Raw genomic sequence first — 17,922 nt, 5'->3', positions numbered from 1 at the left:
ACGAAGGGCGAGTGCGGGTGTGGCGGGAGCAAACTGTGCTGGCCCCGGGGGTAAGGTACCGTGAGTGTAGCAGAGTCCACACGAAGAGGGGCGAGGTCCGATGCAGAGAGCCGGGCGGGGTACAGGAACGCTGGAACAGAAGGCGGAGCAGGTAACAGGAACGCCGGATGGTTGGGAGCAGGAGGCCGAGCAAGGAACAGGAGTACTGGATAGTCAGGAACAGGAAGCCGAGCAGGGATCAAGAACACAGGAAGGTCCGTAGCCAACAACGACGTTGCTCCCGCAACCTGGGGCCGGCCTGACTGGGCTTTTATCCTCTTCTAAGGTCAGGGGCGGTCCCGACCCCCAGGAGCCCCGCCTCCTCTGGCCTTAAGGCGAGCACTCCTCCTGGGGGCAACCAGTTCCCTTCGCCTCTCTGCCCTAAGCCTCTGCAGATCAGGAGAGGCCGAAGGGTTACTGGGCCCTGGAGGAGGCTCACCTGTGGCCACTGAGTCATCCAGCACCTCTGGGGCCAGAATGGTTTCACCTGGTGCCTGCTCTTGAGTTTCCTCAGCATCTAGGCCTTGCCCCAGTTCAGCCGGCCCTGGAGGCGGGGACTCCTGTGCCGGCTGGGATTCCTCCGGATCGCTCTCAGACTCGGAATCCCAGGCCATCACACATCCCTTGCCTAGGACAAACACAAACCAAAGTTAACCCACCTTTCTCATCAATATGGTTAGTAAGTGGTATCCAAGCAGCTGTGCTAGCCCTCACTCCACCCTCAAATGGTGGCCTCCAAAAGTTACCTACCATGGTGAACACTAACCTGGACTGAGTCTAGCTCCATGGCTGGAGCTAGTTGGATATACTCTTGGCTGGAAATTGGATACACAGACCCCAAATTTCCATTGGTCTATACAGAGGGGTAAGGGAACCAGGTCTCTCTCTCTCTCTCCCCCCAGCAACACCCTCTCCCCCCTGCCCCTCCACATCCTTTGATGTCATTGCTTGACACCATCCCTGAGTGTTTTTGCCGGTTGGAGTATGTGTGTAGAAACTAGCCTAATGTACAGTAGATACACTGATTTGCTCCTGACCCCGCTCACCACTATGGGCGTGTGCTCCTCTGGGAGATTGTCTGTATGGGAATGTGGCTCTTGGGCAGAAAAAGGTTCCCATTTCTGTTCTACTTATCCTCTAAAGCTGCACGTTAGCTTTACCACCGCAGGACCTGTCTACCAGATTTGCTGCCATATTGGTTTACATCACACATGGCCTACTCAGGCCATTTAACAAGTGATTCTGGCATCACAACATCGTTCAATTAAAACTCAAGCACTGATTCAATTAGGAGCTCAAGAGGAACAGTGCATATGCCACCATTCATCAACTGGCCTTTGTGTCCGCTTTTGCTCTTGCTGCCCAAGATTTATTTCTTTCCAATGAAAAAAGAATTATATAAAGAGGGAGGTTGACAGAGGAATATATTTCCTTCTTCATGTCTGCATATGAAAGCAATCTATCAGTGTGATATTTTCAGGAGGATTTTATGCATTTGCAATGTAAGGAAATGATTGTCAGATCAAAGATTGATCAGTTATTAAGGACTGAATATTAAGGTGGAAGATTATTTTTTAGGGCTGAGCAAAAATGACATGCCCAAAATGTGCATGCTATTTATGAGCAGCGAAATTTTAGAATGGGGGGTGCTGCTGCTGAACTTTCTTGGCTGACCAGCTAAAAGCCCCAACAGTTGTCCCCCCCCCCGAAAATTCTTCTCAGAGAAATTTCAGCTCTCTTGGTGTTGAATGAAAGTCAGCTCTTAGCGATGCTGGTCACTGTCTGAAGCTGCAAGCGGGCAGAGGCCAGCAGTGGTGGGTAGAAGGATGCCTCTGCCCATCTAACTTCCTCTGAAGCCTGGCACAAAGTGGCTTTGAATTGCACCTTGAAGTCCTGCTCCTGCCATTTCCCAGGTGATAGGGTTGGTAGCTTGAAATCCAGAAATTTGTGCTACAACTTTAAATTGAACCCTGCAGCTCTGGTTTCTCCACCTCATTTTTCCTGCTTTTTTTGCCCATTCCCTTCCTTACCTGTGGAGCAGCACACCTTGAGTAGAGTTGCTTAAGGAATTTAGTCTTTGTCAATTCTTATTTTTAAAATGACCTCATCCAACATAGGTTTATGGACCAAAGTTCCCAGTTTGAGAGGGAATTGGTAGAAAATAGGGAAAAAAATATTTCTAGGATGCATAAGATACTGTTAGCATGGGAAACAAAAGACAAAATGGTTAAATTTGCCATGATTCAGTGGGCTAGAGACATGGGTATGAAGTTTACGGCATGTTATGCTTTGAGAGAAAACTATATGAAAATGAGTTATAGGTAGTAATTGGCTAAAATGTATGTCAGAATATGATATATACCGGAAATGTAAAGAAACAGAAGGTACATTTTATCATATGTGGTGGACCTGTAAAGTAGTCAAGGGGTACTGGGAGATGATATACAACGAGATGAAAAAATATTTAAGAGATCTCTCCCCAAAAGACCAGAATCTTTTTTTTTTTTTTTAGGCATATCTGGATCAGATGTACCAAAGAGCCAAAGGAATTTGTTTATGTATGTGACTGCAGCAAGAGTATTATATGGCCCAAAGTGGTGTGAGGAGACAGGACTCACGAAAGAGGAGTGGCAGTTGAAATTGATGCAATAAACAACAACAACAACATTTATTATTTATACCCCGCCCACCTGTCTGGGTTTCCCCAGCCACTCTGAGCGGCTCCCAACAGAATATTAAAAACATGATAAAACATCAAACATTAAAAACTTCCCTAAACAAGGTTGCTTTCAGATGTCTTCTAAAAGTCAGATAGTTGTTTATTTCTTTGACATCTGATGGGAGAGCGTTCCACAGGGCAGGCGCCACTACCAAGAAGGCAATACGCAGAATAAGCAAGTTTAAGTAGCAAAATCAGAGAACAAAATGAAAGTTTTCAAGGAGGAATGGAAAATGTTTGTAGATTTTTTTTAAAAAATATTGTAAATATGTTAGTATGCTAGCAAGTTTTAAAATTCGGCTTTGTAATTCGGAATTTATGTGATGTGATGTGATGTGATTTGATTTGATTTGATTGGTCGGTTAATAAAAAATATTTTTTTTTTTAAAAAAAAGCAAGTTCAGCAGTAAAAGTTATTTTGAGAATAAAGATGAGAAAAGAAGGTATAGATTAGTTACAATATGCAACAGCAAAAGATAATTATGAGAAAACCATGGAAGGGTGGAAGAGAAGTCAACTTTTAAAGTGAATGTATACCGGAAAATTAGCGGGTGGCGCTGTGGGTAAAACCTCAGTGCCTAGGACTTGCCGATTGTATGGTCAGCGGTTCGAATCCCCGCGGTGGGGTGAGTTCCCGTCTTTCGGTCCCAGCGCCTGCCCACCTAGCAGTTCGAAAGCACTCTTAAGTGCAAGTAGATAAATAGGTACCACTTTATAGCGGGAAGGTAAACGGCGTTTCTGTGTGCTGCGCTGGTGCCGGTTCGCCAGAGCAGCTTCGTCACGCTGGCCATGTGACCCGGAAGTGTCTTCGGACAGCGCTGGCTTCCGACCTCTAGAGTGAGATGAGTGCACAACCCTAGAGTCGGACACGACTGGCCCGTACGGGCAGGGGTACCTTTACCTTTACCTTATACTGGGAAATGTTTGATCAATTGCATTTTATTTGTAAAAATAAAATAAAAAGGAATCTTGCTAGAGCCAGTGTACATGCAGCCACAGCCAAGATGTCCAGGGTTCTGCACATGGTGGATGCACACTTTTAGTTCCTACAGCCACAGCAATCTTGCATGGTTCCTTAGTCTGAGAGAGAATGGCTGGCCCAGGATCGCCCCATGTCTCCCAGTCCTGGTTCAACAGTCATAAGAACATGAAAAGAGCCCTGCTGGATTAGGGCCAAAGCCCATCTAGTCCAGTATCCTGATCTCATAGCGGCCAGCCAGGAGCCCACAAGCAAAGAGTTTTAAACCTGTATGCAACATGGGTGTGTGAACTAAATCTCAAAGCTCAGTGATGCACCCCCGACAGAGGAGGAGACTTGGCTAATATACTTTTCCTCCTCACCAGCCTTTTATCTGCTGCAGGGTGTGGGTGTGTTACAGTTTGTTTATGGGGGGCTTAATAATTGGATTTTTCACCTATGTGACAGGCTATAGCAGAGATTTATATGCATGGCCTTGCAAAGAATGGGCACAACTCTTTGCTTCTTTCTCCTTAGGATGAACTCAGCAGAGCTCATCTGTGATTTCTCTGTATTGGCAATACTTTTGGAGAGTAGCTACAAGGCTGGCAGCTTTTCAGAAAGATGTGCATTGCTAAATACTTAGCATGCCAGAATTAAATGTGAAACAGGCTCAGCTGCTGCTGATAGGTATTATAGTATAATATTTCCTTCTGAGTTTAGAAGTTAGGCTTTGCTAGTTTGTTTCCCATTTTTCTAGTATATGGTGATTTTGATCATTTTTGTTTCATTTGCTGTATTTTAGAAATATTTTATTGTTAATAAAATGATAATGTGCAAGCATATGAATGCGCAAAAGGGAAAACAAACAAGCAGAGGGTAGCATCTAGATTGAGTTTTTGAATGTGACTTCTACATGCATGGTTCTTTTTGGGTGGTAGAGGATGCGACTGCATCAAAGTTCTTTCTTTGGTGTTCAACATACATACAGAAAAACTCATATAGACACCAGTAAAACAGCACGGGAAACAAATCTTGATGCAATCCTACAATGACAGAGAGTAACCTTTATATTTTATACAATAATAATTATTATAATACTTTAACCTCCTAAAAATTGCAAAACTCCTAACAAACTATCATTGAGAATGATCTTGTACCTCATTGTTCTAATAGTTAATAAATATGGACCATTTTTAAATAAAACATTAGGGTTGTATCCAACATTACTTGGAGATGAGCAATTAATATTTATATTTGAGGTAATACTTCTGCTTTGTTTCCAGAGATAGTAAAAATCCTTCTTGCAGATGATCAGCTAATAATTGTCTCAGACATCCAAGTACTTGCATATATAATTATCCCCAATGGCAATCAATCAACACTAGTTTTTTTAGATCTATGACTACATCTTCTAATAATACATTACTGAAATTCCTTTACTTTTCTCTGGCTTTGGGGAAGTTTCTCTCCATTGTCCCATCGTCTTGGCTGCAGCTCAGCAAGGAGAATGAGATGAATGCAGCAGCACTGGGTGTGTCTAGCTTGCTCCAAACCAGCAGATTGCTCTGCAGCAAGGGCTGCAAATGTAAGACGTCTGCAGGCTGACCCTGCTGCCACAGGTTAAAGCATGTACTTCAGCCCTCTGCTGGGTCCACATAAATTAAGAAGCAAAGGGTGGTTTTTCCCAGGTGGGGCAACTGAATAACCATTCCTTTTCTTGTCAAGGTTAGTGTCATTTTGTTATTTTTAAAAATCTCTGCAGCAGCAATGCTGGAAGGGTGGGAAAGCTGCTTTAATTACTGCAGATGAGATAAATCAGGGCTGTCTCATTGTAAATGCAGGAAGAAGAGACGGCAGGAGCTGCAGTTCCCTGAGTCATCCTGCCAATAAGGGCTATTAATTTTAGACTTGGAGGGACCAGTCTGCATAATCAGAGGTTGCAGACAGCTTCAAGGTGTTAACGGGCTTTCAAGCAGACAAAAAAATGGGGAGATGGTTGAAGAAACACAAAATGATGCTGTGATTACTAGGGGATGGTAGCAAAAGCATGAAGAAATAAGATCTAGAGAACAGAAGCAAATGAAATTTAGAAAAGCTAGTGCTCAGCTCTATCCTAACATGAGAACTTAAAGGAGCATAGTAAACAAGGATGAAAACCCCAATTTTGGAGAAGGGGTAAAATAGAAACTCCACTCCATATACCAGACTCACCAAGTATCCCTATTTTCAAGGGACAGTCCCTTTTACATAAGCTGTCCCAGTTTCTGATTTGATCCTGGAATGTCCCACTTTTCCTTTGAACGTCCCTGTTTTTATCAGAGAAATGTTGAAGGGTATAGAGTTATCTGACTCCTGAGCCATCTGAAAGCAGCCCTGTATAGGGAAGTTTTTCAATGTTTAATGTTTTATTATGTTTTTATATATGTTGGAAGCAGCCCAGAGTGGCTGGGGCAACCCAGTCAGATGGGTGGGGTATAAATAGTAAAATTATTATTATGGAAAAGGATGGCCCTATTTTCGTTGGAGAAATGCTGGAGAGTATGCATAGGTAGGGTAAAAGCTAAAGGACCCCTGAATGGTAAAGTCCAGTCAAAAGCGACTATGGGGTTGTGGTGCTCATCTCGCTTTCAGGCTGAGGGAGCCAACGTTTGTCCACAGACAGCTTTCTGGGTCATGTGACCAGCAGGAGTAAACTGCTTCTGGTGCAACGGGACACCGCGATGGAAGCCAGAGTGCACGGAAACACCATTTACCTTCCTGCCACAGTGGTACCTTCTGTATTTATCTCCTTGCACTTCTGTGCTTTCGAACTTCTAGGTTGGCAGGAGCTGGGAAAGAGCAATGGGATTTCACCCCATCGCTGGGATTCAAACCACCAACCTTCCGATCAGCAAGTCCAAGAGGCTCAGTGGTTTAGACCACAGCGCCACCCACGTTTTATCTTTATGTATATACATAGTTCAACACAGCACAGATCTAGCTACTAGGGGATCCAGTTTGGTTTTAGAATGAGCAGGCTTAGCCTTCTTTAAACACCTCCCACCCTGCAAGCTCTGCCTTACTAAGTTATAAAGGTTAGCACTGTAATACGTGGAAAAAACCTCAACCGAAAGTCCCAGATGTCAATGCAGATTAAAACCAGCTAAAATCTAGTCTAGTGTATCAAAAACTACAGAGTAATTGGCATTTTTCAAAGTGTGTTGTTGCCGGTAAATAAAACAAAAATAAAGTAAAAGCTAGAGTGTGTAAAACAGACTTCCAGGAAGGAAGGAAGGAAGGAAGGAAGGAAGGAAGGAAGGAAGGAAGGAAGGAAGGAAGGCCCACCCCCCCAAGGAGTCAAGTCCTAGTTTACTCACCAGTCCTTGCCCAATCCCCATTTATCAACCTTGCCAGCTAGCAAAGGGAGCCCATTCCATGAGTTATAAGAAGCCCCGGATGACAAAGTATCATGGCAAGTTCAGCAGATGTGTGAGTTCAGCAGCAGGGGGAGAGTCAGGGCATACCAGTCTGCCTCCTCTTTCTTTGACCTAATGAAAAACTTTTGATAATTAATTTAAACTACAAAAACAAGCATGCAGTTAGAACACAAGCATGGGGGTGGGGAAGCTATCCAGGCTTTCCATATGTGTGACAGAAATCATGGGTATGTCTGGTGTGCAATGAACGTCTGGCTCCTCAGGAACACATAGTGTCCCTTGAAGCCAAGGCAGCAGACCTAGAAAAAGTGAGAGAGGCATAGACATTGCTGGATGAGGAATGTTGTAACTGTGTCCTGTTCCCATAGCTCCCCCCCCCCTAATGAATTAAAAAAGATTTTTAAGTTAACGTTTGTAAAAAACAACAACCCCAGAAACTTTTCTCTTAGTAATTATGGGGTCAGAGTTACCTAGACAATATAGAAATTTATTTATGTATGCAACCACTGCTGAAAGAATTATATTCCCCCCAAAATGGAAAGAAGAAGTCCTGACGAAAGAAGAATAGCTACAGAAATTAATGGACTATGCAGAAATGGCAAAACTTACTGGAAGAATAAGAAATCAAGGCAACATACTTTTTACTAAGGAATGGAAATTGTTTATTGAATATTTACAAACCAATTGCAAACAAATTAAGACATTAGAATAGAATAGAATAGAATAGAATAGAATAGAATAGAATAGAATAGATTCTTTATTGTCATTACACAAGTGCAACATTGCACAAAGTGCAACGAAATTGGATGCCATCCCTTAAGACAACAAAAGCAAAACAACAACAACAACAACCAAACAAACCACATTCCAGCCACACCCACACCACACCCATCAAACTCCCAGGTCACACTATCGAGTTACAGCATTCAAAAAGGCCACAGCTCTTGGATAGAAACTGTTTTTCAGTCTATTTGTCTTTGACTTGATGTTTCTATATCTCCTGCCAGAAGGCAGTAGTGCAAACAGACAGTGTCCCGGGTGAGATGAATCCTGCAGGATGTTATTTGCTTTCCTAAGACAACGGGAACCGTATAGTTCTTCCAAAGATGGGAGAGGATGACCAATAATCTTTTGGGCTGTGGTTATGACCTTCTGGAGCACCTTCCTCTCCCTAGCTGTACAACTGGAGAACCAAGCACAAATACAGTATGTAAGAATGCTCTCTATGGAGCCTCGGTAGAAGGACACCAGCAGTCTCTCACTCAGATTGTTCTTCTTTAAAAGTCTGAGGAAATAAATTCTCTGCTGGGCCTTCTTCACCAGAGCAGTGGTATGTGCGCTCCAAGTCATGCCCTGATCGATAGCTACTCCCAAAAACCTGAATTCCGCCACCCTCTCCACCCGTTCCCCGTTGATATACAAGGGCTGAATGTCCGCCTTTTTTTCCCTGTAATCCACCACCAATTCCTTGGTCTTAGCCGTATTAAGAGCCAGATTGTTCTCTCCACACCAAACATAGAGCCGCTCCACCTCGTCCCGATAGGCGGACTCATCCCCTCCTGAAATGAGCCCTACCACCGTAGTGTCATCAGCAAACTTGATGATTTTGTTGCTGGAATAGATGGCTGTACAGTCATACGTATAGAGAGTGTAGAGCAGGGGACTCAACACACAACCCTGTGGTGAGCCGGTGTTAAGGCTAAGGGCTGTGGACATGTGTGACCCTACTCTAACCCTCTGGGAACGTTCTGACAAAAAATCCAAAACCCAGAGACAGGTGGAGTTGGAGAGTCCAATCGCCTCTAGCTTGGACACCAGTCTATGGGGGAGGATAGTGTTAAAAGCAGAGCTAAAATCCACAAACAGCAGCCTCACATAACTCCCCGGCTGCTCCAGATGGGACAGAGCAGCATGGAGAGTGGTATTGATGGCGTCTTCTGTGGATCTATTTGCTCTGTATGCAAACTGGTAGTTGTCAAAAGTTGATGGAAGACAGGAAATAATGTGACGGCGCACCAGTTTCTCAAAACACTTCATGATGATTGGAGTCAGTGCAACTGGTCTATAGTCATTCAAACTACTGATTGTGGATTTTTTAGGCAGAGGGACAATAGTTGACGACTTCAGGCAGGGTGGGACAATAGACTGGTGTAAGGACTTATTGAAGATCTTAGTAAAGACCCTCGCCAGCTGATCCGCACAGCCCTTCAACACCTTTCCAGTGATGCCATCAGGTCCAGCCGCCTTCCTCGGATTCGCCATCCTCAAAGCCTGTCTCACCTCATGTTCCTCTACCGTGAATGAGGGGCCCCTATGGGCTGGTGGCTGTAATACCGGCGTCTCAGGTGGCTCCTTCTCGAAGCGAGCAAAGAAGAGGTTAAGCTCCTCTGCCAGCAAGGGGTCACCGTCGACAGCACCAAGGTTAGGTTTGTAGTTGGTAATATGCTGAATCCCCTGCCACATCTGTCTTGTGTTGTTGCTCCTTAAATTATCCTCAATCCTCAGCCTATAATCCAATTTTGCCCGTCGAATACCCCTCCTCAAGTTTGCTCTTGCTACACTGTAAAGCTGCACCTCGCCTGACCTGAAAGCCCTGTTCCTTTCCCGCAGCAGGCACTGGACCTCTCCATTCATCCAGGGTTTTTGATTAGGATAAAACCGGATGGATTTATTTACTGTGACAGTGTCTGTGCAGTGATTGATATAGCACAGAACTGCCGCCGTGTGCTCCTCCAGGTCTGAACTATCGAAAATATCCCAATTGGTTCTCTCAAAACAGTCCTGCAGCTGGTGAATAGCACCTTCAGGCCAGATTTTAACAGATTTTAATATTGTGGGAGCCCGTTTCCTGAGTGGGATATATGCTGGTACCAGGAACAGAGACATATGGTCGGACTGGCCCAAGTGTGGCAGCTGTAAAGCCCTATAGCCGTGATTTACATTCGAATAAACTTTATCCAGTGTCTTGTCCCCTCTTGTGGGACATTTCACATGCTGATAGAGCGTTGGGAGCACTGTTTTAAGTTCAACATGGTTGAAGTCTCCCGCAATGATGTGCACAGCTTCAGGATACTTGTCTTGCTGGCTGCTGATAAGGTCCTGCAGGCATCCCAAAGCCAAGTTGGCATTGGCATCTGGTGGCACGTACACACCAGTTAACATAACAGCTGTGAACTCCCTAGGGAGATAGGCTGGTCTACATTTAACAGCCACATATTCCAAATCCGGTGAACAGTGACTGCCCACAGTCTTCGAATTATTGGACCAGCATTTGTTCACATATACACACAGCCCCCCTCCTTTGGTTTTTCCGAAGTCCATGCCTCGGTCATGACGATGTACCGCACAGCCTTCCAACTGAATAGCTGTGTCTGGTATGGACGGTTGAAGCCATGTCTCAATGACAAATAAAACGCAGCAATCTTTTACAAGGCTGTTTTTTGCTGCCTGCAGCCTCAATTCGTCCATCTTGTTGGTAAGAGATCTCACATTAGCAAGAAATATGCTAGGGAGCGGTGGTTTAGATGGACTCCTCTGCAATCTTACCAGGACGCCAGCCCGACAACCCCGCTTTTGCCTCCTGTCTCTACGCCGCCTTCGCCTCCTCCCTGGAGGCATAGTAATCCATGGAGAGCCCGGTGGCCTGGCTACTCCCACAGGAACGTTATCTGGGCGAAAATAATCAGCTCTTACAGCTTGTTCACACTGTAACAGGATTAGCAGGATTTCTTTAAAAACTTGCAGTTTTTAAAACATATGAAATAGATGAGGAAATGAATGAATGGTTAATTGGGATATGCAGAAAAAAGAGGGTATATTTGTGGAACTGCTGAAAGAGGAGGAGGGAAGTCAAAGTTCAATATGTGAGAATTGTTTTAATTTATTTGTTGAAATGTTTGTTATAAATGAAAAATATGGAAAAAATTAAAGAGAAATGATACAAATCTTGCTTGATGTGCACAATATATATAGGCTGCAGAATACACTGTTTCCTCATGCGGATTTTCAAATTATTTATTAATTTTGGCATAGAATACACTCGGCACGACTTTTGCCCTGCAAGACTATACGCCATCCTCTGCTTTAATTTCTTGCAAAATTAAGTTTTTATTGACAACGCCAGAGCCATTCAGTCTGGAAGGCATTTCTCTGTTGTTTCCGAACTCATTGCCTTGGCTTATGTGCAGCCAATGGGTATGTCCTAAGATGCTCACACCGACTTATACGGAAACGTGTGCATGGTGCATCAAAACTGCCCTATTGGCCTCAGCGATAAAGGATCTCGTTAGCACTGAGATGCAAAGAAATAGGAACTTTTACGACTGCTGCATTACTGAGACTGGGAGAATAAATATTCATGTGATCAGGAATCTGAGCATCTCATAAATCTGTGCCTTCCTTCAAGATCTTCAACCCTTTGCTCTCCTCCCTCTAGTCTCTGAAATGCATGCATCGTCTCTTTCCTCCCTCTCACTTGCCCCAGGCAGTGTGAAATAGTTTGAACTCTTTGATACCTTATTGCAATCAAGGTAAATGATTGTTTCAGTTTCACACACTTATTTAATGTCCTTGCCCATTCCCGTCAGTAAAAGCCCTTGCTGCCGGCCTCCGCTCTGCCTTCTCTTTCCTCTTTCTGTCCAGCCACAGAATCAGCACAAGTGTCACAGGTGGAGCCTCCCTCCTGCTCAGGAAACACAATAGGCTTGTTCATGAATTACACTGAAAACAGGCACAAGCTTATTCATGTGTTTGTGTGAACACTTGTCAATTTATGCCGTTCAGGTATTGTGTACATAAATTGTGCACTCATGGAAGGCAAGACCCCTGCTAGGTAGCAGAGTGTCAGGGTGCAAAACACAGGTGGGACCAGGAGAGAGGGATAGCAAGGATTTGTGAGGAAGAGTGCATTGAAGCGGAGGGCTCTTCTCTGGCTCAGTCACTGATCTGTATGAGAGGATTTGGGGGCTTCTAAAGCTTTTGTCTCATTCGCGACAGGCTTTTGAAAGTCCTCAGAGCTCTTACTAGGGGGAAATCTCCCGCCGTCTTTATGGTTTCTTGCTTGTTGACTGCAGTTCATGTGCCAGGTGACATTTATATGGCATATTTGTATGATCTGTTGGAAGCCTTGTCTTGTAAATGGGGCCATTTAAATTTCAGCTTCATCAAGCAAACTGGAAAGAGAGTGAAAATGTTTTAACTCTAATTAAAATTGTGTCTTTTTCCCTTGGTTCATCTACATAAATGTATTTAAAGCAGTCATGTATTATTTTCAAACCAGCAGCTCTCTAACTAATTGGGAGGGGAGGCAGATGGCTCCATCCTTAAATACGGTACCTTTATCCTTTGGCTCGAGAAGATAAAAAGATAAAATAAAATAAAAAGCTGAGCCCCACCCACATCTCTGCAGTGGCTGCAGCAAGAATTTAAAAGCCTATTGGGATGTCTAGGTCAGGAATGAGCAGATCTGACATCAGCCTGCAGCATTTGCCCACACAACAGTGGGCTGCAAATTCATTGCCCCCCTTCCTTGCTGAGGTAGCTCCTGTGGAGAAACAATTCTGTTTTCCACTCTCTCAGCAGAAGCAGGGGGGAAAGCAGCATTTCCAGAGAATGCTACATTGTTCAGGTCCTTACTAAGGTTCCTGAGCTGTACCACTTCAGACTGCAGGTGGTTTTGCTTTCACTGGATCAAAGGCTCTTACTCTATATATAGAAAAGAGCAGGTCAGAGAGAAGACATGTCAGTTTGTTTTAATGTGGAGGGATCAGTCATAGGGAGCAGCATTCCGTCATGTGGGCGCAAGTGTGCAGTCTGAAAGAGCAATCGCCAGAGGTGGCTCCATGGTGGAGCCATCTTGGATGGACCCCTTTCTACATCAGTGGGCCTCCTAGTATGCTTACGTGACATCAGTGGTAACATCGCTGAGGCATTGGGGGGGGTTCCTCCACTGGGGGCTGCTGCCCCACAATGCATTGGAATCATGCTATCTCAAAGCATCAAGGGACATTTAAATAGCAGCTCTCGGCCTGGTACTCAGAGCATTCACAGCAGACATCAGCAGTGGCCCTTTGGGGCTCTGGAGCCCTGATACCAAGTCACAGGTTTACCAAATCAGTCATAAGAAGATCAGAAGAGCTGCTTCTGGCCAACCAGAAGATCAGAAGAGCTGCTTCTGGCCAACCAGATGCCTAAGAGAAGCCCACAAGCAGAATCTAAATACAACAGTACTCAAAGCCATTTTCTATGGGTATGATATTAGAGTGATTTATTTTTCTCCTGAGCCACAAATATACAGACTATGCATTCTCACTTTACAGAGGGCATCCATGCAACTTGCCCAATACAGTTGGTTTTCTCATGCCTTGGTTCTCAAACACCAAAACCCGGAAGATTGATTGATTGTGTGACCTGCCAAAAAAGTTGAAAAACATCTTCATGTATGCGACAACAGCCTCGAGAGTTCTGGTAGCACAAGGATGGAAGACTGAAGAAACCCCAACTAAAGAATCATGGCAAGAAAAATTGATGGACTATGCAGAACTGGCAAAACTGACATATAAGCTACGGGACAAGGATAACTGTGACTTTAAAGATGAATGGGAACCCTTTACAAAGTATCTGAAGACGCAACAAAGCGAACTGGACTCCTTGGCTGGCATTGAAGAAACATTCACAAACTTTTTATTGATAATAATCAGCTAAATAGTTTGAGGATATATACAACTTTGTAACATGCAGAAAACAGCATTCTTAGAGAAACCAAAGACTGGAACTGAGGGGGGTGGGGGTGAGTGGGTTCTGTGGGGGGGGGGAGGAAAAATGGGGGGAAAACAAGGATGATATGTTTTTGGATAATATGTCTTGTTATAATTATGAATAAAAGAAATATGTGCCGTCGTAAAAAAAAAAAAAAAGATTGATTGTGTGACTGTGGAAAGGGATAAAAGCCCCCCATCCAAACAATGACTATCATCAGCGCAGGTAAGAAAAAAAAAGTAATTTTATTTTTTAATCATCTACAATACTGTCTTATTTATTTTATAGTACAGTACATTGATTATTGCTTTCATTTTATGGATCAACGGTCTAGTTAGATAGTAAAATTCATATTAAATTGCTGTTTCAGGGGTTGTTTTTGAAAATCTGAAACAGATTAATCTGTTTTGCATTACTTTCTATGGGAAAGTGTGCCTTGGTTTTGGAACGCTTTGGTTTTGGAACAGACTTCCGGAACAGATTAAGTTTGAGAACCAAGGTACCACTGTAGTCCCCTGGGGTTGCATTGCAGGCTAAATCTGGCAATGCTGCATAATCTGTCTTTCATTATTTACAAGTTGAATTCTTAGGAACTCTGAACACTGCTGCTCCTGCCTGTTGAAGTATGTAGTGCAACAGGAAAGCAGCTATGTGAGCAGGAGGCTCTGAAGTGAAGGCCTCAAGTGAAGGCCTTTAGCAGGTGACATACTGACACAGGGTAAAGTTCAGAGTTGTGATGGGAGGGCTGTAGCTCAGTGGCAGAGCATCTGAGTGCGTGGAGAAGGTTCCAGGTTCAGTCCACAGCATCCACAGGCAAGGCTGGGAAATATTCCCTGCCAGAAACCCTGGAGAGCCACTGCTAGTCTGTTCAGAGAATACTGGGCTGGATGCACCAATGGTCTGACTCTGTATAAAGCAGCTTCCTATTCTCTCTCATGCACCCCCCCTCTCTCTCACACACAAACACACACAAGCACTACACATACAATTTCCAGAACAATGCCATCAGCTATGTATACACCCTCCACCCCTGGATCCACACATCTCTCATTTTGTTATTTTCAAGTATGTGATCAGAGAAATTTACTGCCTCTGAAAAAGCAACTCCGGCTAACGGAGTTCAAACCCACTTGAAAGACACATCTTCCACAGTAATCTGCCCCTTTGAAAAAAAATTATACTTTTAGAATCTGTGCCTCAGTTGGTTTACAGTGGTTGATTATGTGTTTGAAGGAAAGAATTATTACTTCCTTCTAATCTCGGAGACTGAAGTGGTGTTTTGTGTTTTGAGAGGGAGTGAATCATTTTCTCAAAGTTCCTGCTACATCTTGAGCCGCCTGGCAAAAGGTTTGCTGGAATACTAAAAACCCTCTGATTACAAAAAGCAGGGGGAAGATGAAATGTGCTCTCATTACACTCTGAAGGGTACTTCTTCAGAAAGCTTCAGACAGTGAGTCTTGGCACCCACACCTGGCTGGTATTCAGAAGAGCAATTCATAATGGAAAGTGGTGATGCAACTGGAATGATTCTTATCTCTCCCTTACGGAGAGCCAATGAAAATGTTACAAACAGAACAGAACAAAACCAGATAGGACAGCCCCACCCCAAAAGGCGGGCTCCTTCAGGCTTCTGTGAATCCCCGAGCAACAGTTCTGTTCACATCAAAAGGACCACTTCTGTGATCCTTAATGCTGGAAGTGCAACAGCAGGTATCATTCATTGTGCAATTGAAGCATTAGTTCCCTTAGTTATTAAAGTCAACTAGCAACCAGGTTGATTAGAATGATCACTGATTGACTGAGTAGTTCTGAGAGACATTTTCCTTTCCTACTTTTAGTTAGATAGATGTCTCTCTGATCTGTACAGAGCCTGTACTAAGAGATATGTCTCTGTTTTTGGTCAGTTTGATCATTAAAGTGTAACCAGTACTTTTCTCTCTGGGATCTGCTTGCATTATTTAAGTGACTTAATTCACCCTCCAAAACATTTTTCCATGTGCCAAAAGAGCAGAATGGAGGATGGATCAAGCTTAGGGTGACATTGATTCTCAATTTACAGAGGACTGTCTTCTCTTGATGGCCTTAAAAATATATTTTAGTTATATTTTGATCTGTACTTTATTATGTTGTTTTGTGAATAAAATCTGTTGAAAGGGGGAATGTAAATCTGTTAACTAAATAAAATAGATTTTAAAGCATTCCTCTTTCTCTGAATGCTTATTTGTCCAGATCTGAAAGACAAAAATTAACATCAGAAGGGAGAGCAGGTGGGGTAGGGGTCTTGAATTTGGCTATCAACATTTCACATGTGGACAGCAGACTGAGTTGGCACACAATCACCTGCTCATATACTAGGCTGAGATGTATGTCAATTTAAATTCATTCAAATAATAATATGGAAATGTTATGCAATTTTTAAACCTCTTTTTGGGGAGATCTATTTTGGCCATGCATAAGTGGGCCCTTTCAGCTTTCCATGTGTCATTTCAGAATCATAGAATCATAGAGCTGGAATAGACCACAAGGGCCATCGAGTCCAACCCCCTGCCAAGCAGGAAACACCATCAGAGCACTCCTGACATATGGTTGTCAAGCCTCTGCTTAAAGACCTCCAAAGTAGGAGACTCCACCACACTCCTTGGCAGCAAATTCCACTGTCAAACAGCTCTTACTGTCAGGAAGTTCTTCCTAATGTTTAGGTGGAATCTTCTTTCTTGTAGTTTGGATCCATTGCTCCGGGTCCGCTTCTCTGGAGCAGCAGAAAACAACCTTTCTCCCTCCTCTATGTGACATCCTTTTATATATTTGAACATGGCTATCATATCACCCCTTAACCTCCTCTTCTCCAGGCTAAACATGCCCAGCTCCCTTAGCCGTTCCTCATAAGGCATCGTTTCCAGGCCTTTGACCATTTTGGTTGCCCTCCTCTGGACACGTTCCAGTTTGTCAGTGTCCTTCTTGAATTGTGGTGCCCAGAACTGGACACAGTACTCCAGGTGAGGTCTGACCAGAGCAGAATACAGTGGCACTATTACTTCCCTTGATCTAGATGCTATACTCCTATTGATGCAGCCCAGAATTGCATTGGCTTTTTTAGCTGCCGCGTCACACTGTTGGCTCATGTCAAGTTTGTGGTCAACCAAGACCCCTAGATCCTTTTCACATGTACTGCTCTCAAGCCAGGTGTCACCCATCTTGTATTTGTGCCTCTCATTTTTTTTGCCCAAGTGCAATACTTTACATTTCTCCCTGTTAAAATTCATCTTGTTTGTTGTGGCCCAGTTCTCTAATCTGTCAAGGTCGTTTTGAAGTGTGATCCTGTCCTCTGGGGTGTTAGCTACCCCCCCCCCCCCAGTTTGGTGTCATCTGCAAATTTGATCAGGATGCCCTTGAGTCCATTATCCAAGTCGTTGATAAAGATGTTGAATAAGACCGGGCCCAAGACAGAACCCTGTGGCACCCCACTAGTCACTCTTCTCCAGGATGAAGAGGAACCATTGATGAGCACCCTTTGGGTTCGGTCAGTCAGCCAGTTACAAATCCACTGAGTGGTAGCATAGTCAAGACCGCATTTTACCAGCTTCTTTACAAGAATATCATGGGGCACCTTGTCAAATGCCTTGCTGAAATCAAGGTAGGCATTCCCTTCATCTACCAGGCTTGTAATTCTGCCAAAAAACGAGATCAGGTTACTCTGACATGACTTATTTTTCAGAAATCCATGCTGACTATTGTTGATCACAGCATTCCTTTCTAGGTGCTCACAGACTGTTTGCTTAATGATCTGCTCCAGAATCTTCCCTGGTATTGATGTCAGACTGACTGGGCGGTAATTATTTGGGTCCTCTCTTTCCCCCTTTTTGAAAATAGGGACAACATTTGCCCTCCTCCAGTCTGCCGGGACTTCGCCTGTTCTCCAGGAATTCTCAAAGATGACTGCCAGTGGTTCTGAGATCACATCTGCCAGTTCTTTTAATACTCTTGGATGCAGTTCATCTGGCCCTGGAGACTTGAATACATCTAAACTAGCC

The 17,922-nt window shown here is 43.9% G+C and overlaps 1 protein-coding gene across 1 annotated transcript; it reads right to left on the bottom strand.

Moving 5' to 3' along the window:
- Positions 1–8,007: 8,007 nt before the first annotated feature.
- Positions 8,008–10,841, bottom strand: LOC310695895 (uncharacterized protein). Its single transcript, XM_083480833.1, has 2 exons — positions 9,416–10,841; positions 8,008–8,318 (listed from the first exon to the last, which is right to left on the bottom strand). The coding sequence occupies exons 1-2, from the start codon at positions 10,751–10,753 to the stop codon at positions 8,307–8,309; spliced, it is 1,350 nt and encodes a 449-aa protein (XP_083336959.1). The 5' UTR covers positions 10,754–10,841; the 3' UTR covers positions 8,008–8,306.
- Positions 10,842–17,922: the final 7,081 nt, after the last annotated feature.

The sequence above is a fragment of the Podarcis liolepis genome (genome assembly GCF_965112155.1).
Source record: "Podarcis liolepis genome assembly, chromosome: 16".
Lineage (NCBI taxonomy): Eukaryota > Metazoa > Chordata > Lepidosauria > Squamata > Lacertidae > Podarcis > Podarcis liolepis.
The sequence above is the reverse complement of the archived record's forward strand: the minus strand, read 5'-3'. Positions and strand labels throughout refer to the sequence as shown.

What these genes read in the sequence shown, in the direction of transcription:
- LOC310695895 (XM_083480833.1), bottom strand. Translation starts at nt 10,753, where the DNA reads ATGCCTCCAGGGAGGAGGCGAAGGCGGCGTAGAGACAGGAGGCAAAAG.